General features: G+C 46.3%; 1 protein-coding gene across 6 annotated transcripts in view; it reads left to right on the forward strand.

Annotated features, from left to right (window-relative positions):
• The window catches only part of AK9 (adenylate kinase 9), a 1,219,082-nt gene that overhangs the window by 315,100 nt on the left and 876,232 nt on the right, over positions 1 to 27,750 (forward strand). For all 6 annotated transcript variants that reach the window (XM_085611347.1, XM_085611348.1, XM_085611351.1 and 3 more), the window contains exon 17: positions 14,224 to 14,387. In XM_085611347.1, coding sequence (XP_085467473.1) covers positions 14,224 to 14,387 — 164 coding nt within the window. The remainder of the gene's footprint in view (positions 1 to 14,223; positions 14,388 to 27,750) is intronic.

Consider the following 27,750-nt stretch of genomic DNA (forward strand, 5'->3'; position numbering starts at 1 on the left):
TGTGCCTCGAAGGCACGGAAAAAAGGGGCGGAACTGACGTCATCACGCCGAGGAGGTCTTCTTATGGAGCCGGTGACGTCAGCGGAGTCGCGAGCGGAGTCGTGCCTCTGTGACGTCGTCTTCGACCTCATCGGCGTGGACTGCTACAAAAGTTTCCGAATGTTGCTGTTGCAGGGGATATTCACAAGGTGAGGAATCCACAGGCAGATACTGTATCCACCAGAAAAAGCGTTACCGAAGGTAAGTAACTTGTTCGTCTGGAGCAACCAGGGAAGCCCAAGGAAAGTCAAAGTTACCTTCACAGGGACCCACAGGCCAACAGACCAGGGATCGCGAAGGGACCTCGAGCGGAATCACGAAATACCAGCCCACGGAACACTTGTGGAGTGTAGGCCGGAAATCTTCAGTGGACATACTGCTTGGGGTCAGAACTACACATGGCCCAAAGCACAGCCTCAGGGATTGCCAAAAAGCATATGCTGCTGCAAAAGTACACAGTGCACAGGGGTTCAGGTTGCACAGTCCCCACGAGGGATACTGGTCTCAGGATTGCTGAGAGGTCAGATCAACCTCATGGAAGATCGGTAACCCACCTCCTGTGTTGCAGAAATCTTCGGAGTCCTCAGGAGCTCGGGAGATGCAAACCGTTCAGATGCGTTAAGTAACTCCTTTACTCCAAGGAAGATTCTTCTGTCGTCCAGCGAAGTGTAGACCGTTGAAGTACTTGGTTTCTGCTTGCAGAGTTTAGTCCATGTAAAATCTAAAGTCCTGTGATCAGGTAACCCACATCATACCCATGTGAAGGGGTGGAAAGATTCTGTGGACCCTCCTAGGGGAGGGGCAGGACAGAAGGGTGGCTACACCCATGCTCTTTGTCCAGTTTCGCGCCAGAGAAGGAGTAAATGGCTCTTGGAACTGGTTTGAGCTGGACTATGCACAGGGACACCAAATGTTCCCCCAGTGCAGACTTTCTGGCACTCTAAGAGTGCACCCACCCAGCCCCAATGCACTAAAGCTTGTCTGGGAGGTGGTCACACCTCCCTGTGAAAGAAAACCTATTGTCAGGCCTTCCTCTGCTCGAGCTCGGCTCAGCAGCAGGAGGGCAGACTCGTGTCTGTGGCTGGCAGCATCCATTTTGTGATGCCCAGGTTGAGAAATCTGGTACCGAGTGTACCGGTTGTGAGAAGTTGGCCTGATATATGATGTCACTAGTTCTAGTGTACACCTTGTATCAGTCCAAACAACCCTTATGGTGATTGGTTGTAAAGTCAACCTTATAGACCAGCTATCCTAGTGATGGACAAGAGCAGTCTTAGGCTAAACTCTGTATGGCATGTGAAGCCAGCTGTTATACCATTATAATCCCTTGACTACCAAATGAAAGGACACCACACCAGATATATATAAAATTAGAATGTATTTATTCTAACATATACCCTCAGCACTCTTTATGAGTTCAGAGGTCTAAGCACAACAATTTCTTAAGTAGCATATGTTAAGTTACACAGGAAAAATACAGTTAGGCCCAGGGGCTACGCAAACCATATACTAAGAAAGTGGTATAAGTACCACGTCACGAACAGGGAGTAGGCCTAGGGCCTAGGGAGTCGCTGGGGCTACACTACCCTACCAATAGTTAGGAAGTGGGAGGCCCACGGGAAGCGTGTGCAGTGTGGAAACACACACGCGGGTTACATTAAAGTCAATGGGAATGTAGCAATTAGAAATAGGAAGAATAAGAACACTTCCGAAGTAACTAGGAGGAAGCAACTAAAGACTTAGACACTTGCATAGTCAATATCCACTGGAGCACCGGAGTACTCGCGTTACCTCACCCACAGGAGACGGGTGCATAGGTGTGAAGATGTGTCATGTGTCGTCGCTGGATCCTATGGATGCCTGAAGAACAGATGCTGGCAGGCAGCCAGGAGGAAGATGTCCGGTGGATCCAAGGGTGGATCTTGAAGGAAGAACACCTGCAAGCAGAGGGGACAAAGTCTGGGTCACTAGCCAGTGACCGTGTGGAACCAGGAAGGAACCAGGCGATGTCGTGCAGAACACAGGTGATGTCTTGAAGCTTGTCTCTGCAGCTGCGTGGACCAGGAGGCATCGAGAATGACCAGAACCGGGGTACGAGCTGTCCCACAAAGAATCTTGCTGCTGGCGGAGTCGACAACCCGATTGGAGTCAGCAAGCCTTGGCAAAGGCAACCCACGCGGAAATGGAAATTCGCTTCAGGTGCAGACCAGGAAGGCCTGAGGTGCTTCTCTTTCACAGGGAAGCAAGGGCCAGTCTGGAGGAGCCAAACCAGTGGTGAAAAGTTAAGGGTTCGTCGTCACTGAGGCTACTAGCCAACGGGCAAGCAACCGGACAGACGCGTCGAGCAGGAAAATGCAGAAGGGCTCCACGCAGAACTCGTGGAGTGTGGAGGGCTGATCTTCAGTGCAGATGGTGCTCGGGGTTGGGGCTTCTCAATCCCCAGTGCACAACTTCGAGAATGCCTCAGAAGCTGCGCTGGAAGCTACTCGCCAATTTTCCCATGTAGCCGGTCCCACGTCTCTCGTCGCCTCCACGGATCTCAGCTTGGCTGTGGATCAGGGTCAGAGAAGTCTGGAGGTCAAGGCGCTGGTTGGGCTCTGCAATCGGTTCCTCGTAGAACTTGGGCAGAGCAAACGGCAGGTCGCTTGTTGGTGCCTGTTTGCACAGGGTGCCCACTCTTTGGCCACAAGGGAGATTCTTCAGTCTTCTTGTCGTCGAATGTCGAAGGTCCAGAGTTTCGTGTCTAGTTTCAGTTCAGGATAATCCAAAGTCCTAGGGACTCAGCTCCCACTCTTATACTAATCTGGGGGGCTGGGTTACCTGCTTGGTTCCTCCTATGGGTGGGACCAGGGAGGGGGGTGGTTACACCCCCTTCCCTTTGTCCAGTTTCATTCCAGGACTGGGGCTGGAGTGCCCCAGCACCGGTTTGAACCGGACTATGCATGGGACACCTTGTGTGCCCCAAGCAGTGTCTCGTTTCTTTCATCCCTCCCTGCCCCAATACACTAAGCCCTGTCTAGGATGGTGCTAGCACCTCCCAAGGCAGGAAACCTATTGTCCAAGCCTCCCTCGCTGGAAGGACTCCCAGCAGCAGGAGGTCAGACTTGTGTCTGTGGCAGCAGCATCCATTTTGTGATGCTGGGGCTCTGGTTAACTTTAACCGGGTAATAGGTCTTCAACATGTCTTCTCCCTCTAGAAGGGGGGAATACTATCCTCATTGCCAGAAATGGTGTGGGGGTAGTTTTCCAAAGTGTTAGACCCCTTACACAACATGTTTTGATAAAGCCAAACCATAGTTACCATAACCGCGAGGATTATAAGGCACTTTAAGAGTATATGGTAGGCAATATCATAGAACAGCTATAAGGACATGGTTCTGAAAGCTGCAGACAGGGTCAGCTCATGCTAGAGCACCATCTCACGTGTTACCAAGCACTCTGCCTTCAGGATTGTTAAGGCCTGCCATAGGAGTGGCTGAACGGTTACCCATGTGTCTATATATAAGGTAGGTATAGGGATACTATACCTAAGCAAGGGGTGATTACACGATCTTGCCCCAGCTGAGTGATCAGCCAGTTGTGTCATGATGGGAGGCCAGCCAGAGGTGGCATAATACATGCTGCAGCCCCTGGTAGGCCTAGGGTACACCCATGCCCTGGCTACCTAAGGTACACTGTACAGGGCCCTATAAGGTGATCCTTACCAATTGGGTTATGTACCTAAAGTACATAGTATGAATTTAGAGAGAGAACAGCTGGGCTGTGGGTCTGATTAGCAGGCCCACAGCCACATCTAAGTCGAAAACCAGTGAAGCAAAAGCAAAAAGTGGGGGTGAGCATAGGAAGCAGACCCTACTCTCCTACAGAATCCCCCCCCCCCCAAACTTAGGGACATTAAACTAACCTTGACCAGTTGAGTCGTCATGTTCTAAGTGGAAATATCTGGAGAGTCCATCTGCATTGGCATGGTCAGTCCCAGGTCTATGAAGGGTGGAATCTTACCTCCCCCGCTAGTTACTGGTGGGAAGGTATGATTCCAGGGTGTTTAACACCAAACACAACATGTTTCTAAGCAGCCGTTTTAAAGTTAGCATTTACCGCGAGGTTATAATGCACTTGAATATATATGGTTGGCTGCATCACAGACAACCCCGGAAAATAGGTTCTGAAGGCTGCAGAGGGGCTCAGCTCATGCAGGGGCACCCTCTCACATAAAACCCAGCACCCTGCCTTCAGGATTGATAAGGCCTGCCATAGTGGTGACTGATAGGTTTATATGTGCAGTGGTTTAGAATATATATAGTGAACCTATATCTAAGTAAGGGGTGCATACACCACCTTACACAGGCTGCAGTAGCAGACCTGTGGTGTCATCTTGAATGGCCTGTCAGGGGTGGCACAATACATGATTCAGTCCCTGGGAGGCCTCTGGGGTACCTATGCCCTGGATACATGGTGTACCATATCCTAGGGACTGATCAGGGTACCCCAGTATCCAATCTGGGGTGTACCTAAAGTACATGCAATTAATTTAGAGGAGAAAACAGATAGACTGGGGTCCTGAATAGCAGGATCCCAGTCAGTCTAAGTCGAAAACAGTGATACATCAGCAAAAAGTGGGGGTAACTATAAGAAGCCGATCTTACTCTCCTACAACGAAATTACAATTAGGATCCACACAATCAATGAAGAACATGGTATGAGATATGTTTTCACCTTTAGCGTGATTGATGTGCCTCCAGTGCAGGTATTACATTTAGATCAATAAGAGGGTAGTGATTATGCCTCAGTGAGAGCTTGAAGCACAACGTAATTGGATGTGAGTTATGTCCCAGACTTTGAAGAAGACTTAATGGAGGATGAGGAGTACTACAGCGGATATGTGTGCCAGTAGGAGCACAAGTCTGGAAGTACTCAAATGGATTTAAGGCAGAAACCACCTAAATATTATAGCAAACCAGATATGGTCCAAGTGCCAATGGCATTCTTATCAACTTTGCAGCAAATGAAATAGTAAATTATTCATGCAACAAACATTTGAGAGATCGGTCCATGGAGATGACATGGATGATGCTTACTCTAATGGTTTTAACTATTCAGGTGTAGAAGGAGAGCTACCACCAGACGGTGGTGGAAGGGAGGATGATGACAGAGATGTTTTTGTCCCAAGTGGAAGTGATGGGTGAATTCCGCAAGACCCTACAGATGATATCTTTAAATTTCATTCATTGAAAGATCTGCCAGGAAATTCAATCTACCAATGACCTCTGTTGATCAACCATGTTTTTATATGACTTTGAAAGAGCAACCTCGGAAATATGTTAAGTCCATACCTATTCTTGATTATGTCTAGTCAGAAGGACTGAAATTGATGAAGACACCGGCTACCATTTCAGTTGTGATACTTCTTCTGAAAAAGGAATACAGAGCCCCAGATTCAGCTCTGGCTTGCGACACTAGCCATACTAGACCAGAAACAGTTATTGCTTTAGCAGGTGAGAGAAGGACCAAGAACCCCAAAATACCATTGTCTAAACCAGCAAGTAAAAACAGCAAACGCATTGACAATCTTTGTCAGAGAATTTGTCCTATGGCTGCCACCTCAATTAAGATAGCCAATGCCTTGGTGTTTCTCGGTTGTTATGATCGCCACATATGTCATGACATAGCTCCATTACTGCATCTAATCCCTGAGGATAAGAGGGAAACAGTGAGGGCTTTTTTAAAGGAAGGGGAACTAACTTCTTTCATTATTGACACGGTGATGGATGTTTCAAATACAGGTTTTCGCCAATTGGCAGGCAGGACTGAGCTACGGAGACAAGGTTGGTCAAAATCCACAGTCTTCTGTACTGATGTCCAAGTTAAAATCCTAGTCATGCCTTTTGATGGGCTCACTCTTTTTAGTAGGCATGTTGATAAAGCTCTGCAAGGCCTTAGGACCAGCACTGATAGAGCAGAGGCATTAGGACTGTTGCAGTATCACAGATTTGAGTCACTTTGTGTGGCTCACAGAGGTCACAAAAGTTTAGAGCAGCTTTCAACCAGTATGGATGAAAATGCCTTTATTATCCTCAAAGACAGTCTGTATATGATCAAGGATACTCAATCAAAGTGAGGTAATACTTGTGCAATATAAGTATATGATATAGTTGAAAAAGACAGCGGTCTGAGGTGAGGCCAATAAGGTCCTCGGGTAGCCAGGGCTACTATTATTTCAAGTGTAGCCTTCGTCTAAGTTTTAGTAGTGAAAGGAGAGTCCCAACAGGACTGGAAAAACAATATGTGCGGAGACACAAGGTTTTACGAATGACATCACATTTATTAACATCATAAACTGAGTATCATCCACATTTAGGAGCTAGTTCCGGTGCTCACAGAAGAGGTGAAGGTGTGTGAAGTGATAGGTGCTAGTGACTTAAAATTTACATCGCATTGACAACATTGTACAAAACTCCAGAGGACTTAAGTTATGTAAAAGGAGTTTTGGTTGTGAAAGTCGACGGCGTTTCGATCTCCTTAGTTAGAGATCATCATCAGGGCGAGAAAACGTGTGAGCTGGTAGGATCTGGCAGCGTGACGCTACTTGCTAGGATCGTCGTAAGGTCGTTAATAAAATAGTTCCGTAGAATATGGTACAAGTATGAGAAGGGTACAACCATGCAGCGTGGTTCGTACTATATGCTTTGAATCCGTCGGATCAATCATGGAGGACCATGGTGCCCGTGGGGGCCAGTAAGAGGAAGAATCAGCATAGACTGAATCCTGGTTAGAGCCGGTACACTCAGCATTCAGTTAATGGCGCTGCAGTCGGCTGGCGCGGGTAGTTATTACAGGTATATGATGTCATCAGGTATAGATCTTATTCTGTTTTGCAGGCTTCGGATGAGACCTGTTCAGCAGGAGCTGGATTCACAATGAAGGCCGGTAGAAGGCTCATGGAAAGATATGGACTTGGTTACAAGGCGCTTGACACAAGCCATGATCTGGTGGAGAATTCCAGAAAACCTAACTGCAGGTCTCTCCTTCCTGCCTATAACCAGAGGACTATGGTCAGATGCAGAGAGGAAACTCTGTATCCATGTGTTGTAACTCTGTGCCATAAGGCAGGGTTTACAAGCGTTCCTTCTCAGATTGGCAGTACAGCTGGTCCTAGTCAGAACAGACAACACAGCATCCATGTTCTGCATAGCCAAGCAAGGAGGAACATTTTCCGTGATCCATTCAGAAGAAGCTCAACTGCTGCATAACTGGGCCATTTCTCACAGGATAGACATTGCTGTGGAACATCTGCCAGGCTGCCAAAATGATCAGGCAGATGAGCTCGACAGCCAGATGACTCATTGCCATATGTGGGAACTAGAAAAGAAACAGGTGGATCACATTTTCAGTTAGTAGGGTCACCCCTCAATCGATCTGCTTGCCACTCCAAACAACAAGAAAAGCCTGTGCTTCGCAAGCAGGTGTTGGCATCCAGAGAACATGGGCAATGCTCTTTCAATCAGTTAGTCAAAGATATTTCCCTACGCCTTTCCTCCTTTTCGCCTGAGCCCCAGGATGTTGAAGAAAACAAAAATAGATCATTGCAATTTGATCCTCGTTGGTCCAGCGTGGACTCGCCAGTATTGGTACACTGAGCTGCTGCAGTTGGCAGCACATCCTGACATTCCCTTGAATGTGCAACCCAGGATATTGTCCAGGTGTCAAGGAGAAATTCTTCACCATGATCCAAGTCTTTTTATTTGACAGCACCTAAAATTTGTCCATCTGGATCTTCAACTAGAGTGCAAACAGATTCTGGTGTTTGCTTGTGCTCCAGCTATCAATAAGACTTACAATGCTAATTGGAAGCATTTATGCTAAGTGGAAGTGTTTCTATGTCTGGTGCATAAAAATGGTCACTATCCTCTTCAGATAAAGCCTTCTCTGATCCTGCTATATTTGTTAAGCTTGGCCAAAAGTGGTCTCAAATATTCTTCAGTCAGGGTCCATTTGGCTGTTAGCTTCAGATTTATAAGGACAGAGAATTTGTGGTCCACTCTTTTTTTCTGTAAGGTTTATTAAAAAATTTATGAGAGGTTTCTTCAGAGCTTTTCCACCTCTTCGACATTCTGTCGTTCCATGGGATCACAGTACAGCCCTCAGTCACCTCCTTTTGAACCTATACATAAAGCAGACCTAAAATTTGTTTCTTGAAAAGCAACTCTTTTCCAAGCTCTAACATCTGCCAGAAGAGTGGCAGAGATTCAAGTATTCACCATCAGGGAACCTTTTCTTCCGTTAATGAAGGGCAGGGTGATTCTCAGAACCAACCCTAAATTTATTCCAAAGGTTCCGACTGCAGGAAGTTGACTCTTTATATAATATATCAAAACGAGATATACTGTGCACAGAATCCAAGTATTTCCATATAAGTGGACAAGGGCTTGCTCTAGCAATCCCACGGTGCTCTTCTAGGGGGTAGTGTGATCTAGCAGCATTAAGCTTATCAGAGAGGAGTGTTAGACATCTGCACAATACACACACAGTCCATAAATGATGCGCATGACTCAGTAAGAAGATCAACAACAATTTATGAAAATAACACAGATCTTTATATATACTTAGGCACCAGAATCAATATGATCAGGTAAGTACACTTTTCAAGAGAAATTAACAATTTAAAAAGTCAACAGTTCATTTTTCAGACGCTGCAATGTTATCTCATGTGAGGGAAAACAAGTATGGCATTCAGGTACAGTAAAGCAACTTATGAAACAAATCACCTGGACATAAGGTGATTATGAAGCAAGATCCAAGGCAGCACCAGTAAGTCACCTCCAGCGACACTAGGGCGGCTGGGTGCAGGTGTGCAATACCGCATCAGGTGCCCAATGTTAGTCAATGAGGATTGGTGTGCATGAAAACAGGCTTCAGATTTTGTCTTGAAGGCCAGTCAGGCTGATCCAATGGGGGGGGGTGCTCAGGCCTCACGATACTCTGGACTTAGGGACACCTTTGGTCCCCTTCTCCAACGGCCAGGGGTGACATGTGTAGAGGTGTCCTTAGGCGTCTGGCTTTCGTCACTGGTAGCAGTCACAGTAGAGGCTACTGCAAAAAGTGGCTGCAAGCGACGTTGAGAAGTCCACAATGGGGTAACCCATGGTGGGCTTTGGGTCTGGGGACCATGTTGGCACCAGTGGCCCACTTCAGCTCCGGCTAGGTGACTCGGGTTCAGTGGTGCTTTCCGGCCTCGGGTTTTCATGGTCTTGGAGCCTCACACTTCTTGTTTTTGGTACCTGAAGGGTGCAAGGGAAGAGCTCCAACAGGGGTTCCTGAGTTTCTGGAGAAGTGCTGGCAGTCCTCCAAGGCTTTGGAGGAACAGCAGCTTTCAGGGTGAGTCGACTGTGGTGCAATTGTCGCAGAGATGCGAACAGGCCGGCAGAGCTGGTGCCAAGTCAGTTGCTTCTTCTGCTGTTCTTGTTCTATTTTGGGTCGACAGGATCTGATTTCTTGGTGCCAGGGGCTCCCTTAAATACTGAATTTAGTGGCGTTAGAGGAGTCTGGGCAGTAGCCAATGGATTACTTACCCCTGGGGTCACTATGCCTCCTATATGACCACTTCCTATGGGAAGAAGCCTAAATCTGTCCCAGAGATACTAAGTTTGCTATCAGCAAAATGGTGAACTCTGAAAAGTCGCCTCACTTCAGGTAGCTCACCATAGGGGTGGTGCTAGCCTGAGGGTGAACACGCCTATCTGATTAGCTAATTTACCCATCTGTCCAGATGCCAAAGGGCTCTGGACAGGGCCAGCTTTACGGCAGTGCAAACGGTGCAGCCGGACTGGTGATCCAGCGGCGTACCAGCAACAGATACTCCAATAACATATACTCACCTGGGCCCATAAACACACACACAGTTGGGTAATACAGCTGGAGTTAAAGTTTTATGGACTCCAAATTCAAGATTAGTTACCTTATTTCTAACTAACCTTTCACGGATCAAATCTTTTTTTTCTCTTGTCGATGGACCATTAGTTGAACTAGTTGATGGTGAAATGACATAAATGTATCTTCTTATATTAAGATGAAATGACCACAGACTCTGGAAAATTCTTAAAAACTTTATTTAAATTAATTTTATGTGAACCACTATCAAAGTACAGTACAGTAGCTGTCACTCATGGGAAGGAAGACTCAATTAATCAATCATCAAACACATACTTTGTACCTTGCAATGACTTATGCTCAGAAAGGAGAGGAAAGAGAGAGAAAAGTACATCTGCAAATTCACGAAGTTATAATTACCTAGGATGGTGTGAAGACAACCCCCAGGCCAAAGGGCTGGTAAGGGTCCCCTGGGATAGATCAGGCGACAAAGGCTTCAGGACAGGTTTCAGGACAGGATAGATGACCTCTCTAACACCGACGTTTGTGTCGCACCCCTCTTTGACACTCTCTTCCTCCTCGAGATTCTTCCACCATCTTCTTTCTAATTCAATTATGTTAAGATAGATGGTTCTGCATTCGATTCTTCCTCAGCATCTCTCGTTACTCTGAGAGCATCCCGAGCTCTGCAGCATTCAGCAAATCTCCGTCTCACTAACTATCTAAGACTACCTCAATTATATCCTTCGTAATTAATGTACCACCCATTAAAGTTTCAATATCGTAAAAATACTAATTCTGATTGGTTAAGCACGGGGGAGATCATCACACCATGCTTACATATCACTCTTCTCAGTTAGCTCTTTGTTAACAAACCCATCCCCTTAATTTTTATTCATATTTTATTTTCCTACCCGCATTCACATTACATCGGTAACAAATGTATTTATTAGAACATATGGTCTTATTCATTCAGGTTCTTCATTGCCGGTTCCCAGGCTTCAGGCAGACTGTGACCTTGTCCTGTTCTTAACCTACTCGTCATTCTTCCGGGCTGTCTCTCAGCTGTCATGTGCAAAACCCACGTCTCTCGGCTCCCTTCAGACATACCCAAGAGGCCCAAATGCGCACTAGTGATAAAGTCAGAAAAACAAATGTTACTTTAAAAAATAAATGGTTTTACTGTATACCACCCATCTCTACTCTGACCCTCTTTATTCATTAGTACTTTCCCTGCATTAGCATTAGTAAAATAGCTCGATTTAGTTTTAGCTAAGCAGGTGCTATGCATGCAAGTCTTCAAGACTCCATATTAGTATGTTCTGCTCCTGCGCAAGAATTTCCCTCCAAGCGACAGCTCGTCATACTGCTGGATGCAGTTGACGCATGCGCAATAAAGATTTCCCGTTTGCAGCCATTTTAGCAATTTGTTCGAGTTACTTACGTTAGTAAACACATAGGCAAACTTCTCTAACCCTCATTTTGATGTGGTGCACATTAGTTTTACACAATACGCAATTAATACCATGTTAAAGAGTTAAATGAGAGGATTGCTTCCGAGCAAGTCTCTTTTCCACGAGTCCTTGCTCCATCAATCCCCTGTCTGATGGCATTTCGAGCCATCACAAAATTACCCATCCCAATCAGATGCCAACTTTAGCATATCTCATTTTCCTTTCCTCCCTCTTCATTCTTGTTCTCATCTTGGCTATTCAAATCTTTCATTCTGTTATATAACTTCCCTTTCATTTCCTCCAGCTGAATTTCTTCATATTTTCTTTCTTTCCCTTTCCATTTTCTTCATATTTTCTTCCCTTCCCTTTGTTTCTGCAACATTTACACCATATCATTATTTTTAAAGCTATTATTGTTATACCAACTAACGAAAGAACTACTTGACCTAAAATACCTTTCCCTAGATTAGTAAACCAAGTCCCTATTGAAGAAATACTTTTTGTTAGTCTTTCCCATATACTGTCAACCTCCAGTGGTTTCAAATCTTCATGAAGTTTTATAATATTCTTCATATACCCTCTGATTTCCCTAGTTTTATCAGGTATGTAAGTGCAACAATGTTGCACTTTCAGCATTTTTCAGACTCCACCTTCCTCTGCCAATAATATATCAAGCGCAAGTCGATTTTGTAAAATCATGGACCTAATTGCAACCATTTCTGTATTAATCATCAAGAAACCCCCAGCAGTATCAGTCGGGAGACGATCAACTACTGTTGACAATTGACAGATTCTATGAGAATTTAGAATGACTCCCACTGAGGGTATCAATGCACCAAATATGTCACCTATTATTTCTGAAAAACTAGCTCTCTTTCTTCGTGTTAGTCCATTAGTGTTTTCATTGCTTCCAGTAATTCTTTTTACATGGTATATCTTTGGAAATACAATCCCAAAGCAGCAGCTCCATACCACTGTGCAGGCATCTTGTAGTAAGCATTATTCCCACCCACGTAATAAACCCTATGGAGGCAGGTTTTCCCTGTCTTCACAAAGTCTGGGGACATCATAGCATGAGCTTTGCGAGCTGTATAAATTACTTCTTTCTCAGCCCATGGTGGAATATGGGTTTTCTGTTCAGCAGCTTTTCATTGGAAATCCTGTCTCCTTTCTTCAACTAAATTCAAAAACACTTTCTCTTCTTCACATAATGTGCATGTTAAATTATTTTTGTGTGCCTTTATTATATCTATTGACTTCATTGTTAAGAAAAATTCACCCATAAACTGTGCATCTGGACTACTAAGCACTGGATTCATATTCCTTTGAATAGGAATTTCTGAAAATACTACATCTAAATTTGAATAATAACATTGAAGTTTTCCTGCTCTATAGAATAGACTTTTCAGTACACTACATGAAATACCATATTTTAAAGGTAAATGATGGTATGTGACTCCTTCTGCCACTGAAGCTGGTAATTTCATACAAACATAACAATCACTAATCCTGATTGTATCTACATACTGAAACAACAACCTTGTAAAGACATTTAAAGATGTGTCATTATCTGATACTGTGTGATGTAAATCTATCTCATCTGCTGCTTCTAATTCTACTCTATCTCCTTTCATGGTAGCTATCTTTTCATTAGTATCTGTATCGTTCTTCTTGTCTGTTATCATGAGATAAGGAACTGCTACTGGAATAGCCATACTGTAACCACTAATAAAATGCTACGTATGCAAACTCTACTTCGTTTTGGTCTTTCAGCAACCCTGTCGTTAGCCATTTTAGTCTTAGAAGATTCCTCTTCTTTTCTTTTCTTCACTTGTAATTTCAAAACTTTCCCTTCATCAATCTGTGCAGCATTTACTTCTTCTTCGCCTGTCTCTTCATTCAAATCCAAATGTTCAAATTCTTCTAGTATTACATAGGTACACCCAGGACCCTTGAATTTATTGTTCAAGATTCTCAGTCTTGGAAATGGGTCCATGTGCTCTTGGCTTATGATGAGAGGTAAAGACTCCACAACAAATGTTTTTATCGGGATGGAAATGTTGACGTAAAAATCTTAGAAAACAAATCCACGCCACCTTAGAAATCAAGTAATCTTACTGATCCTTAGGTGTAGGTTCAACGTTTGATGTTTAGTGCCAGAATCACAAACAATATTACAGATGTACGCAAGCTCCTGTGCACAGGTGTAGGTTTATGAGTTTTGAGGATTCATAAACATTCTTGAGTAGTATGGTTGGAAACTACTCCAGGTGTGGCTTTCCAGGTATACTATTGTAAATATCATGTGATATTTACAATTTACCCACATCAGAGTTGCACGCACAGCATAACTTTGAATTGGGGAAGGCTTTTCTCCGTGGAAGAACCACCTTGCCTAACCACCTCCTCCCCCCCAAGCAGTGGAAGCTCTGTTGCCCTTGGTTGAATAATTTTCCAAAAAGGGCAAAAGTCAGTCAGGCCATGATTTGCCCAATCCCCATTCCTAGTGTTAGATTCACTACTGTGTAATTGTATTCAATTGTGGTGTACAGTTTTGCAATAGTAAAACATTTTCTCCTGCCATGTTTCCTTTTGTGGATATCTGACAAGCATAAATGGGGCCATTTATGTCTTTAAACATAGGTTTACAGAATTAAACTGTTTTGTAAAACAGTCCCTTAGTCTACAATATCTATATCACCTAGTTGCCTCAAGGTGGACATGGCATGTTGCATAAATACATACATATAATACATAAATCACCACGTTTAGAATGTCTATTTGTAAATTGACTTTGGGTGGTGATCATATAGGCAAAATCAATAAATGAGGATCTTAAATTGCACCTATATATTCACACCAGGCACAGAGGAATCAACCGTGACGCAGTCAATGGAAATGGAGGTGACGGCTGATCATCCAGAGGTCCAGGCAATGGTGGCGGAAGCAATTAAACTCGCAATGCAGATTCCAGTTATCCTATCTCCAGAAGAATGTGCTGAAGTGCTTGAAAAAGCCATCAAGGAGGTAAAGACTCTACAAAGTGAAGTGCTCTCATTCTTATATACTGCCATTTCTAAATATGAAGACAATTGTCAAACCAGATCATGTTCCATACTGTTGCTTGGTCTAAGTTGCTTACGGTCTAACTGATCCTTAGGAGTGAGTTCAACCTTAGACTTTTAGTGCCTGAGTCATAAACATTACTTACTACAGATATACACATACTCCTACTCACAGGTGTAGATTTATGGCTTTTAAGAATTTTCTAATATTCTGAGAAGAATTGTTGAAAAGCTGCTCCAGTCACGGCTTTCCAGGTATACTGCTGGAAATATCATGCGATATTTACTTTTTTTCCTAAATCAAAGTTGTTCGCACAGCATAACAGCATAGTTTGTAGTACCACTGCGTACACACCTGCAACAAAGCCAAGCTGATAACACTTTCATTTTATTGTTGCTGGCTTTTTCTTAATTTCAAGAGTTTTTGTGCGTTTATGCAATAGGAGACAACCCAGTAACTGCCAATTAAGAAACAATACAATGATGTAATATGGAAACAACAGAAGGTAAAATCATGAAAAATCACCAGAAACAGGGTATATTGCTATGATCATGATCCTGGATGAGTAACTGAACATTGTTTAGCAACTTATAGCATGGTGTCTTATTATTAATTACCAGATGAGGAGACAGGTATGCAGATCCTATGTAAATCTGTGGTATTTAAGCAGTTTCCTAATACTTAGGGGAATAGATAGATATCTTTGTCACTCAAACAGTGGTCTGCATATTAATATTTAGAATTGCAATGTGAAAATTATGACAAGGATATTCTTGGCGACATTATTTAATGATGGTTAGATTTTGTTCCCAGAACAGACAGATAGAAGAGAAATATTGGTCAGCCATGGTAAGGGTAGTTATATTGCATTCAGTGGATTGATGGGGAAATAGTTGGGCTTTGAATTTGTGAAGATTGCACTGGGTTATCACTCAGTTTCTTTTTGTGTAGGTGTTAGACCTGTCAGCCTTAGGGTGGTCTTTCCCCAAACGTTTTGCCTTTACCCTCCTAGTTTTGCTGGGATTTGTTTTTGTTGGCCTCAGAACGCATTGCACTTAGCACTGCTAGCCAGTGCTAAAGTGCATGTGTACTCACAAACTAAAACATGGTACAATTGGGTTGAACCTGATTGACATGTTTATTTGACTTATTAGTCCCTAGTAGCGTGGTATAATAATAATAATCATTGCTACTAGCGGGCCGGAAACACTTATTCTGATGGATACATCTGTCAGTGGATTCCTCACCTTGTGAATATCCCCTGCGCCAGCGTTCCACTGAACTTTTTTCCTCAGCTCTCTACGCCGACGTGGACGCCATAATACCTCGGCTCCGCGCGCGACTCCGTATGATGTCACCGGAGCCATAAGAGAGCCACGTCGGCGTGATGACATCAGTTCCCTTTTTTCCGCGCCGTCGACGCGTAACGGTTTTCCAGCACGCTCCTGCTACTTTGTTGTCTTGGAGTGGGTTACTGTTTCTGGATAAGCTATGTCTTCAACAAGAAAATCAAGTTTTAAACCTTGTAGGGAATGTGGGGGCCACATGTCCATTACTGACCCACACGATGATTGTTTGTGGTACCTTTCTTCGAACCATGATGTGGATGACTGCTCCTGCTACAGAAAAATGAACCCCAAGGCCCTGAAGGAGAGGGAGGCGAAACTCTTCATGGCCAAGGCGAAGAAGGAAATAAGAGGTAGGAAAAAGGAGAAGTCGAGGCCGGAGTCGTCGACCTCACACTCTTCGAAGTCGAAGAAACATCATAAGAAGAGGAAGCATAGCTCTCGGCGCCGATCGTCGAGGAGTAAGGCTTCGAGGTCGCCGTCGCCTCGGCATTGAAGCAAAGAAGTTATTTCTCCATCTCCTTCTCCTTCTCGTATGTCACCAGAGAGGTCTCCTTCGCCGAAGCAGACTCTGGCGCGGTCCCCGGCGCAGTCACCGGTGCCAGTGGAGTCTCCAGCTTCCGATGCCAAACCGGATCAGGAGGAAGAGCCTTCTCCAGTGCCAGCTGAACCTGCGGTGCCAGTTGAGGACACTTCGGCTCCGGTTCCTGAAACTCCTCGACCGGATTCAGGTTCGAACCCATACCCGCATTTCCCGACACCGGGTGCGGATCCAACGCATTTCCTCAATGCAATGTATGGGGTTTTTCAAAGGGCTGCCTTCCCATCCGGCGCACCATCTGGTCCCGTGGGTCCTATGGCATACACTTTAGGAGTGCCGCAGATTATGCTCAGGCTCCCTTTATGCCCTTCTTGCCGATGGCTCCTTCGTGGCAGTTCCTGGCGCCGTCTGGAGATCCATCCCGGCTTCATCTGGATCGTTTGCCTTCTTCAGATCCTCCCTCAACGCCGTTGCCGACTCCATCTGCTCCGCGCCCGGCACCGTACGCGGAGTCGGCAGAACCGAACGTGGAGTCGGCGTCGCCGGAGGAGTAGGCGGCGCCGGGCGCGGAGCAGATGGAGTCGGGTCCCTGGATCCGTTCTCGAAGAGAGGCCCAGAGGATTTTGGAGGAGGAGCGTTATAGGGAAGAAGTGGAGGAAGGTGAGGTCGGTGGATCTTCTGATGAGTTTGAAGGCATTCTGGATGCTAGTGATCTCGATACTAATCCGGAATGGGAGCATTCTTCGGCTAGGTCTTCACCGCCACAGGAGTTGGCCCCTTATCATACGGTCATCAAAAAGGCTGCAGAGTTGCTGGACTTGCAGTTGCCCTCTGCTGAATATAGACCAAACCTGTTGACTGAAGTCCTGCATTCACCTTTGTCAATAGTAGAGCCCTTGTTGCCTTTTAATGAGGCTATTTTAGAGCCAGTGATGGATGTTTGGCGCAAACCTCTTTCTTCGCCTGCAGTGTCCAGACAAGTGGCAAGGAGATACAGGGTGGCTCAGGGGGATCAAAGCTTCCTTTCTTCTCAACCCTCACCTGAGAGCCTTGTGGTGCAAGCTTCATGCTCGAAGCAACCGTCAGGCGCCTTTCCTCAAACACCTGCGGATAGGGATTCTAAGAAGACCGATCAAACAGCCAAGAAGGCATTTTCGTCTGGTAGCATGGCTCTTAAATCTATGAATGCCACTTGTTTATTAGGGCGCTATGTTCACGCACTGATGGACTCGATGAAGCTGTTAGCTTCCGGATGAAGAGAAAGCCTCTTTTATGGAGGTTGTTACGGACACCCAAGCTGCCGCGAGGCAGGTTATTCAGTCGGGTCTAGACACGGCTGATTCTGTGGCTAGAATTATGGGGTCTTCGATAGCCACTAGGAGGCAAGCTTGGCTTCGTACTTCTGGCTTCTCTGCGGATGTTCAGGCCTCATTAGTTGACTTGCCTTTTGATGGAGAAAAACTGTTTGGGGATAGCAGGGTCACTGCGAAGTCTTTGGGTTTACAGACTCCTGCTAAGGGGCTTGGCTTCAGAAAATATAGAGGATTTGGGAGGTCTTCATTTCGTACCTTCCGTCAACCTCAACAACAGCAACAGCAGCAGCAGCAGAATCCTCTCTATAGGTCGTATAGAGGAAGGCAAAGGGGCCGGAGAGGTTCTGGCCGCAACCCATCTTCATCTTCTGCCTCCTCTGCTCCCAATGAAGCTTCAGGGAAACAGCCCTAGATCCCCCATCCTAGATCATGTGAGACCTGTGGGGGGTCGGGTGTCCCACTTTTTGCGAGGTTGGAAATCCGTCACGACGGACCTTTGGGTTTTAAACCTCGTGGAGATTGGGTACGCCCTTCCCTTTCGGGAGTTTCCTCCCCCTTACCCTCCTTTGCTCAGAGGACCATCTGCTTCTTCTGCAGAAGGAGGTTCTTGCATTGCTACAAAAAGGTGCGATAGAGGTGGTTCCAGAGCAGGAAAGGGGTCAGGGGTGCTACTCCCGGTATTTCCTGATTCCCAAGAAGGACGGCAGATTGCGTCCAATCCTGGACCTCAGAGTCTTGAATTTTTACCTGAAACAGGAGAAATTCAAGATGCTGACCCTTGCACAGGTTCTTCAAGCGTTGCAGCAAGGAGACCAGAAAAAGCGTTACCGAAGGTAAGTAATTTGTTCTTCTACCTCCCACTTAAGTATCCCCTGAAACATGTCCCAGTCCTGCCATGGCAACCTGAATGCAGTTTTAAACTGCCAATTTGACATCATTATACCCGCTTTGCCAAGAGATAAACTCACGTTTTATTGCATATACGTCAACCATGTGGTAGGCCCTAGGTAGCCGATATGGTAATAAAAACGCCTAAAAAACAAAATGTCACTACTGTGAGGCCTATCTGTCCCATAGCATAACATTGGATTCCCTTATTACATTTCACATGCTAACTTTTGATTGGGAACAGGTAAATGTCTTGTGTTTGATGTCTGAGAAATTATCATTTAAAACCTTTTTTAATGCTAAGGTCAGATTTTAAGTTACAATTTTAAAAATGCCACTTTCAGAAAGTGCATTTTCTGATGGATACATCTGCCTGTGGATTCCTCACCTTTTGAATGACCCCAATGTGCAGCATTCCACGGACACATTTCTCCTCAGCTCTCCCACGTCGACGAGGATGTTACAATGGTACGGCTCCGCACTCGACTCCGTGTGACGCCGTCAGAGCCATGAGAAGACCTCGTTGGTGTGCTGACGTCAGTTTCCTTTTTTCCGCGCGGTTGATGCGTAACGTTTTTTCCCTAGGCTCTCCATTTCTGGGTGTTTTGTTTGAAACTGTTGCTGCGACGTTGTAGCTAGCTGAAGATGACTACGCCTAGGAAGTTGGGATTCAAGCCCTGCAGAGAATGCAGAGGTAAGATGTCCATTACTGACCTGCACGATGATTGTTTGTGGTGCCTGTCCTTGGATCACGATGTTGGGACCTGCACTTCATGTAAGCAAATTAATCCGAAGACCTTGAGTAGAGGGAAGCCAAGTTATTCATGGCCAAGGCCAAGCTGCTGAAGTGGGGTCACAGGTGATCTCGGACCCGGTCGAAGTCGCCGACGCCCTATACTTCGAGATCCTCCAAGAAGCACAAGAATAAGTGGCGTCATGGTTCTCTGCATCATTCTTCTAAGGATACGACACCCAAGTCGACGTCTCCAAGTCCAAGGCGCTATGGTAAGGATGAGATTTCACCAACTCCTTTTCCAGGGGGGTCTCTGTCTCTGTCTCTGGCTCCGAGGGTTGTTACTCTCCTGACTCCGAGGAGTGTTTCTACTTCTCCGGCGTCGAGATCTCCGACTCCATCTCCAGTTCCCTCGCCCAGAGCACCGACTCCACAACCGGAGCCAAATTTCATGCCTCCACCAACCCCTCCAGAGCCCTTTGTTCTGGATCCCTATCCTGTGTTCTCGACTCCGGGATCAGATCCATCACATTTCTTAAACGCCAAGTTTGGTATTTTTGCAAGGGCTGCGAATCAATCTGGTGCACTGGCAGGCCCCATGGGCCCACTAGCTTACTCTCTGGGAAAGTTTTACCCTCATTTTCCACAGGTGCCTTTTATGCCTTTCGTGCCTATGTCTCCAGGGAATTGGTCCCTATAGGCGCTGAGGCGGCCAACGCCGTCACATTTTCCGTAGGGTCGTGCTCCAGTGGATGGTTCTTCTCCGGCACCGTCTGGATCCGAACTGGCATTGGTACGTCCTCAACAGTTTCAAACCCTGTTCTCTGGGATTCTCCTACAACGCCGGTACCGAAATCACCGGCATCACGTCCAACGTCACCGACTCCAGTTTTGGAGATAAGGTCTCAGGGAGAGGCTCAGAGACTATCGGAGGAAGAGGAATATCTTGAGGAGCAGCAGTAAGGGGTAGAAGAAGGAGAAACTGTAGAACTTGACCCCCGATTTGAAGGTTTGCAAGACACAAGTGGCCTCGATACCTCCCCTGAATTGGAATTGACGTCACCTAAGAGCTTATCACCTCCTTATGTGACTTCTTATCACACGGTGATTGGAAAAGCTGTGGAACTTTTAGAATTATCTCTGCCTACAGCTGAACTGAAATCAAATATTTTTACAGAGGTTCTCCATCCATCTACTTTTGCTTCGGAACGATTGCTGCCCTTCAATGAGGCCTTAATGGAGACCATTTTGGATGTTTGGCCGCAGCCAATGTCCTCCGCTGTGGTTTCCAGGGCAGTGGCTAAGAGGTACAAGGTAGCTCCTGGGGATCCGGCTTTTCTGTCTGCCCATCCTTCCTTTAGTGGTCCAGGCCTCTTGCTCTTTTAAGCTGGATTTACCCTTTGATGGGTCCCTCTTGTTTGGGGTTAAGGCAGATTCTGAACTGAAGACCACAAAGCTACATCAAGGTTCTTGGGGCATCGGACACAGCCCAAGGACTATAGATTTTTTCGCAGGTTTCGTGGCTTTGCGAGGAACTTGTCCTATCATGGTAGACACCAGCTGCAGCAGTCAAATCCTCTGTATAGATCCTACAGGGGAAAGGACAGAGGTCATTTGCAGGGTTCTGCCCGGCAACAAGTCTCCACCTCCCCTTCTGCCTCTCTGACCGTTTTTGAAGGGAAGCAGCTCTAGTCCCAACATCTTAGAGCATGCTTGTCCCGTGGAGGGATGGATAGCCTATTTTCTACCTCAATACTCTCAATACAGACCTCTGGGTTTTAAACTTCATAGAAATTGAGTATGCCCTATCCTTCCAGGAGTTTCCCTCTCCTTTCCCTCCCCGTCAAGGCCTTTGCTCGGAATAGCATCTCCTGCTTCTTCAACAGGAAGTACTGTTATTACTTAAAAAGGGTGCAATCGCGATAGTTCCAGAGCAGGAAATCGGTCTGGGGTGCTACATCCTGATTCCCAAAAAGGATTATCATTTGCGGACAATTCTCGACCTCAGGGTTTTGAATTTTTACATCAAACCCTAAAAGTTAAAAATGTTGAGCCTGGCTCAGGTTCTTCTCACGCTGGAGAAGGAAGAATGGAAGGTGTTGATCGATTTGCAGGATCTATATTTTCACATTCTGATGGATACATCTGCCAGTGGATTCCTCACCTTGTGAATATCCCCTGCGCCAGCAACATTCAGAAACTTTTGGAGCAGTCCATGCCGATGAGGTCGAAGACGACGTCACAGAGACATGGCTCCGCTTGCGACTCCGCTGACGTCACCGGCTCCAAAAGAAGACCTCATCGGCGTGATGACGTCAGTTCCCTTTTTTCCGCGCCGTCGACGCTAACGGTTTTCGGGACTCTCTCTGTAGCTGTGTTTGATACTTTGTTTTCTGCTGGTATCTCTCTTCTTGTCTGCAGCTGAAGATGTCGACGAAGTCCGGGTTTAAGCCTTGCCGGGAGTGCGGTAAGCACATGTCAATAACGGATCCGCATGAAGACTGCGTATGGTGTCTTTCATCGGACCATGATGTTGAAGGCTGTTCTTGAAGGAGAGGGAAGCCAAGTTATTCATCGGCAGGATGAAAAAGGAGAAAAGAGGTCGGAGAAGATCAAGGTCGAGGACGGCGTCGAAGTCGACTTCGAGACATGCTTCTAAGTCCAAGAAGCATAAGAAAAAGAAGAGGTATGGATCTTGACATCGCTCGGACAGGGATGCGGCTCCGAGATCAACCTCGCCCTCTCGACGTCGTAAGGACACTGTATCTCCTTCGCCTGTTCCTGATTCTCCTGTTGGCCTGTCATCGCCTGTGGCTTCACCGGAGCATTCTCCGGCTCCGGCACCATCTCCGACGCCGGCTCCATCTCCATCTCCGGCTTCGTCTCCGGTTCCGATTGAAGAGCTTCCAGCTCCGGGCGAGTCTTCGGCTCCGCAGATTCCACCATCGGCACCGATCGGCCCGAGTCAGGTGATGCCTCAGCCTGAGCCATATCCATCGTTTCCAGGCCCAGGTCAAGATCCGGCACATTATCTTAATGCTATGTATGGGGTCTTCTCCAGAGCCTTGTACCCCTCTAGCGCACCTTCGGGTCCTATGGGTCCTATGGCCTTCAGTTTGGGAGTTCCCCAAGCTTATCCTCAGGCTCCATTCAAGCCATTTTTTCCAGCGACACCGTCTTGGCATCTACCGGTGCCGAGGACATCGACGCCGCTTCCTTCTTCACCGGCGCCGACTCAACCTCGTTCGACGCCGGCTGTCCCTTTGGATCCGCGCTCCATCCTGAAGTTGCATTGGAAGTATCTCTGGTTTATGATAGGGTCTCAACATTATCAGTTTGCGGTTCTTCTGTTCAGTCTCACTTCCTCGCCTTGGGACGTCACAAAGGTGATAGCGGTGGTGGCAGCACATCTCAGAATGTCGGGGATTCCTGTCTTTCCCTATCTGGATGACTGGCTGCTTAAAGCAAAGTTGCCAGAGATCGTGCTGCATCATTTGCAAGTAACAACACAGCTGTTGTTCAGCTTGGGGTTTTCGATAAACGTACCCACATCTCACCTGGCGCCTTCTCAGTACAACCTGTTCATAGGGGCAGTACTGGACACTACCGTGAGTCATGCATTTCTGCCTTCACAGAGACTTCAAGACATTCAGGCCATGATTCCAGTTTTTCAGAATGGAGCCGCAGTTCCAGCCCTGAAGGTCTTGCGCCTGCTCAGTCTGTTTGCTTCCTGCATACTGTTGGTCAACCATGCACTCTGGCATATGATGGCCCACCAGTGGTGCCTCCACATGCAGTGGTTTCAACACAACAGAGATCTTGAGAAATTGGTCAAAATCTCCATAGACACTGCAGCGGCTTTGCAATGGTGAGGTGTTCCAAGCAACCTGTCTCAAGGGAAGGGACCCGCCTTCTTCGGTGGCCACAGATATAACGAATGCTTCCACTCTAGAGTGGGGAGCTCATATGGAGGTGAAGAGTCTTTGGTCTTCCGAGGAAAGATTGTTTCACATCAATCTTTTGGAATTGCAGGCGATACATTTGGCTCTCAAGGCCTTCCTTCCCTTCACAGTCTCTCGGCTTAGGTCTTGACAGACAACACCACCGCGATATGGTACATCAACCAACAGGGAGGAGTAGGGTTGTATCTTCTCTGCAGAGAGGCTCTACGACTCTGGTCCTGGGCTCAGGACCATCTGATTTGCGTAATCGCAGTTCATCTAGCCGGGGAGCTGAATGTGCATGTGGACAGTCTCATTCGGCAATATTAAGCCGATGACGAGTGGCGTCTACATACGGAGGTGGTTCTTCACATTTTCAGGATGTGGGGGTTCCCTCAGTTGGACCTGTTTGCAACTCACGAGAATGCGCGCTGCCCATCATTCTGTAGTCTCCAGTATCCGACGCGGGGAGCATTGGGGGGACACGTTTCAGTTAGGTTGGGGATCGCAGCTTCTTTACACGTTTCCCACCATACCCATGAATCTTTGAGTTCTGAGGAAAATTCACCAAGATCAGGCCGAAGACATATTGACCACCCCGGATTGGTCGCGAAGGGTGAGGTATACAGACCTCCTTTACCTCTCATTGCACCCTCCGCTCCGTCTTCCTCTCAGGGTAGACCTCCTTTTTCAATCGCAGGGTAAGGTTCTAGACCCCCACCTCCAGAGCCTGCACCTTCATGCCTGGAGATTGAACCGGGCAATCTGGGTTTGTTCTCTCTCCCACCGGATGTGGTGGACATTATTTTATCAGCCAGAAGACACTCCACCAAATCTGTTTAGTCTGGTAGGTGGGCTAGATTTGTGAAATGGTGTGGAGAGAAATCTATTGAACCTTGAAACACCCATTTAGATGATGTCCTGAGTTTTTCTCTTTCCTTGATGCAACAGCGTTGTGTAGTAGCAACTGTTAAGGGCTACTTATCCGCATTGTCAGCTTTCCTCTGTTTACCGGATCAACCCTTGTTGTTTAAATCTCCCACAGTTATGAGATTCATTAAGGTTCTCACTAATAGGTTTCCTCCCACTCCCTTTATTATACCTCAATGGGATTTGAATCTAGTACTTACGTTTTTGGGGGTTCACCCTTTGAACCTTTGCATAGTTGGCCTTTAATGTTTCTTGCATTTAAGACTATTTTTTATGTGGCAATAACTTCAGCTAGGAGGGTGAGTGAATTGCAGGCTCTTAGTTCTAAGCCTCCTTTCACATCTTTCCATGCGGATAAGATGATTCTTAGGACCAAAGCTGCTTTCCTGCCTAAGGTGGTCACTCCATTCCATTAGGAGCAGTCCATCACCGTACCCACTTTCTACCCTCCCCTCACCCTTCTAAGGAGGAAGGGAGATTTCATCACCTGGACCCCAAGAGGGTAGTCAGCTTCTACTTGGACAGGACCAAGGACTTCAGGTTGGATGATCAAACTCTTCATTGGTTATGTGGGCAAGGGCAAGGCTGTCCACAAAAGAATGCTGTCCAGGTGGATAATACTGTGCATCAATATCTGTTACCCCTTGGCCAAGAAAGGGCCTCCTGAAGGTATTCATGCTCATTATACCAGAACTAAATCTTCTTCTTTGGCTTTGGCTTGAGGTGTCCCTGTGGTAGACATCTGCGAAGCGGCAACTTGGGTCTCCCTCCACACCTTTGCAAAGCATTATTGCTTGGATTTGAAAGTGAGGAGGGACAGCCATTTTGCTAGTGCTCTTACAGGTTTTTTTGTTATAAGCAGGCAGGCACCCTCCTACTAAAGAGGGACTGCTTGGGGATTCAATTCAAAAGGGGAGGAATTCACAGGGAGATGTATCAATCAGAAGACTAAGTTACTTACCTTCGGTAACGCTTTTTTTGGTGGCTACAGTATCCTCCTGTGAATTCCTCACTGATCCACTCACCTCCCCGTTGCCTGTCTGCTTATACCAAAAATTAATTGATTTGTACTTTATGTGATGTATTATTTGAATCATGGGTTTAATTGGAATTAGGAAATGTCTATGGCAGTAGAATTTCCATGTTTTGGTTGTGTTTTGTATACTTTGTATACTTGTGAGAAGGTTGTTGGTTTAACGGTTTTGCCTCAAAAATGGGTGGAACTGACGTCAGCACGACGAGGTCTTCTTATGGCTCCGATGACATCACGCGGAGTCGCATGCAGCACCGTACCATTGTGACGTCCTCGTTGATGTGGGAGATCTGAGGAGAAAAGTTTCCATGCGCATTGGGGTAATTCAAAAGGTGAGGCATCCACAGGCAGATACTGTATCCACCAGAAAAAGCATTACCGCAGGTAAGTAACGTGTTCTTCCTTCCCTACTTGGTGCTTGCATCTTGATTCTGGGTCACATGACTGGGTGTAGTTGGCAGATGGACTTTCTTTATTACTCCCATACAACCACACAATAGAGGGATTAGGTGTTCCTGGGTGGGCCACCACTGACTGGCAGGAGGAGTGGGCAGAACTGGGCACTCACCCACTTGCCACTGAATAGGCTGTGCCCTGCCTTTACACAAAGGAGTTGTCACCACTGCATTGTTCATGAAGCCAGCTTGGTAGCCAGGGCGGGGAAGGCAGGAACCTTCAAGCCTCCCTTGAACCCTCAGAGGCCTGCCCTGCTGCTTGATCCCTGTTCCACTACTTGAACCCAGGACTACCAGAGTGACTCCTAAGGCTAGCTGGCTGACCTCCTGATCAGAGCCTCAGGGACAGAAAAGGCTCCAACCATCTTGAACCCACACCTGGATTCAGCATGAGTGATTCCTAACACACCAGGTGGTGCTTCTTCAGTCCTGGACCATTGTTGGTGGTGCTAAAAGTGCCAATATAGCCAAAAGCTAAAACTTGGGCCTTTAGGCTAAAAACCACTCTGAGAACCGAGATGAGACCGGGATCAACCTGCTCGTCTATCCACCTGTTAGACCTGGCATCTTTTGGTGTGTTTCCCTTGTCTTTTTGCTTTCTGGTCTCCTGTTTATGATGGTTTGCTGGACACTGTTTTGCTGGTTTAGTGTCTCTGCATACTTTTTCACTGTTAGCCAGTGCTAAAGTGCAAGTGCTCCTACTGTAAATTGTGTTATTATTGGTTATCCATGATTGGCATATTTGATTTACTGGTAAATCCCTAGTAAAGTGCACTTTGTGTGCCCAGGGCCTGGAAATCACATGCTACAAGTGGGCCTGCAGCACTGGTTGTGCCACCCCCCAAGTAGCCTTTCAAATGTGTCTCAGACCTTCCACTGCAGTGTCTGTGATTGTAGTTTTAAACTGCTATGTTGACCTTGCAAGTGCACCCACTGGCCAGGCCCTAAACCTTAACTTTTCCTACATGTCAGTCACCCCTAAGGTAGACCCAAGGTTCCCCCATGGGCAGGGTACAGTGTTTGTGAAATGTAGGACATGTACTGGTGGGCTTTACATGTCCTGATAGTGAAATACAGCTAGTTTTGTTTTTCACTATTTCAAGGACTAGCTCTTCCATACGCTATTATTGGTGCTGTATTGTAACATTTTACAAGTGTAACTTTCAATTGGGAACAGCTAGAGATTTAAAGTTTAGGCTCGCTGAACTCAGAATTTAATGACACACCTTTGGCTAAAGGTGATTTTTAGATTGTGTGTTTGAAAATGCCACTTTTAGAAAGTGGACATTTTCTTGCTTAACCGTCCTTCGTACCTCTGCCTGCTAGTGGATTCACCATCTGGTTTTAGCCCGACAGGGGCTATTTGTGAATTCACTCCAGACACACACACAAAGGGAGCTGAGGTGTGCCCTACATCTGATGATGGGCCATCATGGGCTAGAGTGGTAGGAGGCGTTGTCACTGACCCCTGAATTAGCCATGGCTGCTCTGCACAATGCTGTCTCCACTTCCTGTAGCGAAACTGGACCAGGGAGGACAGAACTGGTTTTACTGAGCAAGAGAGACTTCTGAAGAAACACTTCAAAGAGAAATAGGGGTATAAGTATCAGACCTGAAACCCCAGGACTTTAGATTACTTCTGGAATCAAGAAGAACCTCTGCCAAGGAAGAAGAGCTGAAATGCTGTGAGGCGGAATACGACCCCTTTGCTCTGTGATGCTTTGCTGGGTTGGCCTGCAGTTGCTGCTTCTGCTAAGGAGAGGAGAAAGACTGGACTTTGCTGTGAAGCCTGCTTAAGAAGAATCTCCAATGGCTTATGTGTGCTGGCCTCCTTTTCTGAAGTCTCAGAGACAGAGAGATTTCACCTACAGCCTTCTTGAACTCCAATGCTGAGAGTTCTGATCTGCCTGGGGGTGCCTATTCCAGTTCTGGGCAACCGGAAGTTGTTCCTGCTTCAGAAAGCTGTGAAGAACTGAATAAACCAAGAAAATTGATGCTTTGCTCTTTTTGCGGATGTTTTATTCAATGCTGCATCACAGAGCAGTAGAAAATTCAGACGCACAGTCCCGTGCGTCCAAAGAATCGATGCATCGCCTGCCGGCGGCCGGAGAAACTGCTGCACACTGAGTCCTTTGCACCGATCC

This window comes from Triturus cristatus, chromosome 6, assembly GCF_964204655.1.
Source record: "Triturus cristatus chromosome 6, aTriCri1.1, whole genome shotgun sequence".
Classification (NCBI taxonomy): Eukaryota; Metazoa; Chordata; class Amphibia; order Caudata; family Salamandridae; genus Triturus; species Triturus cristatus.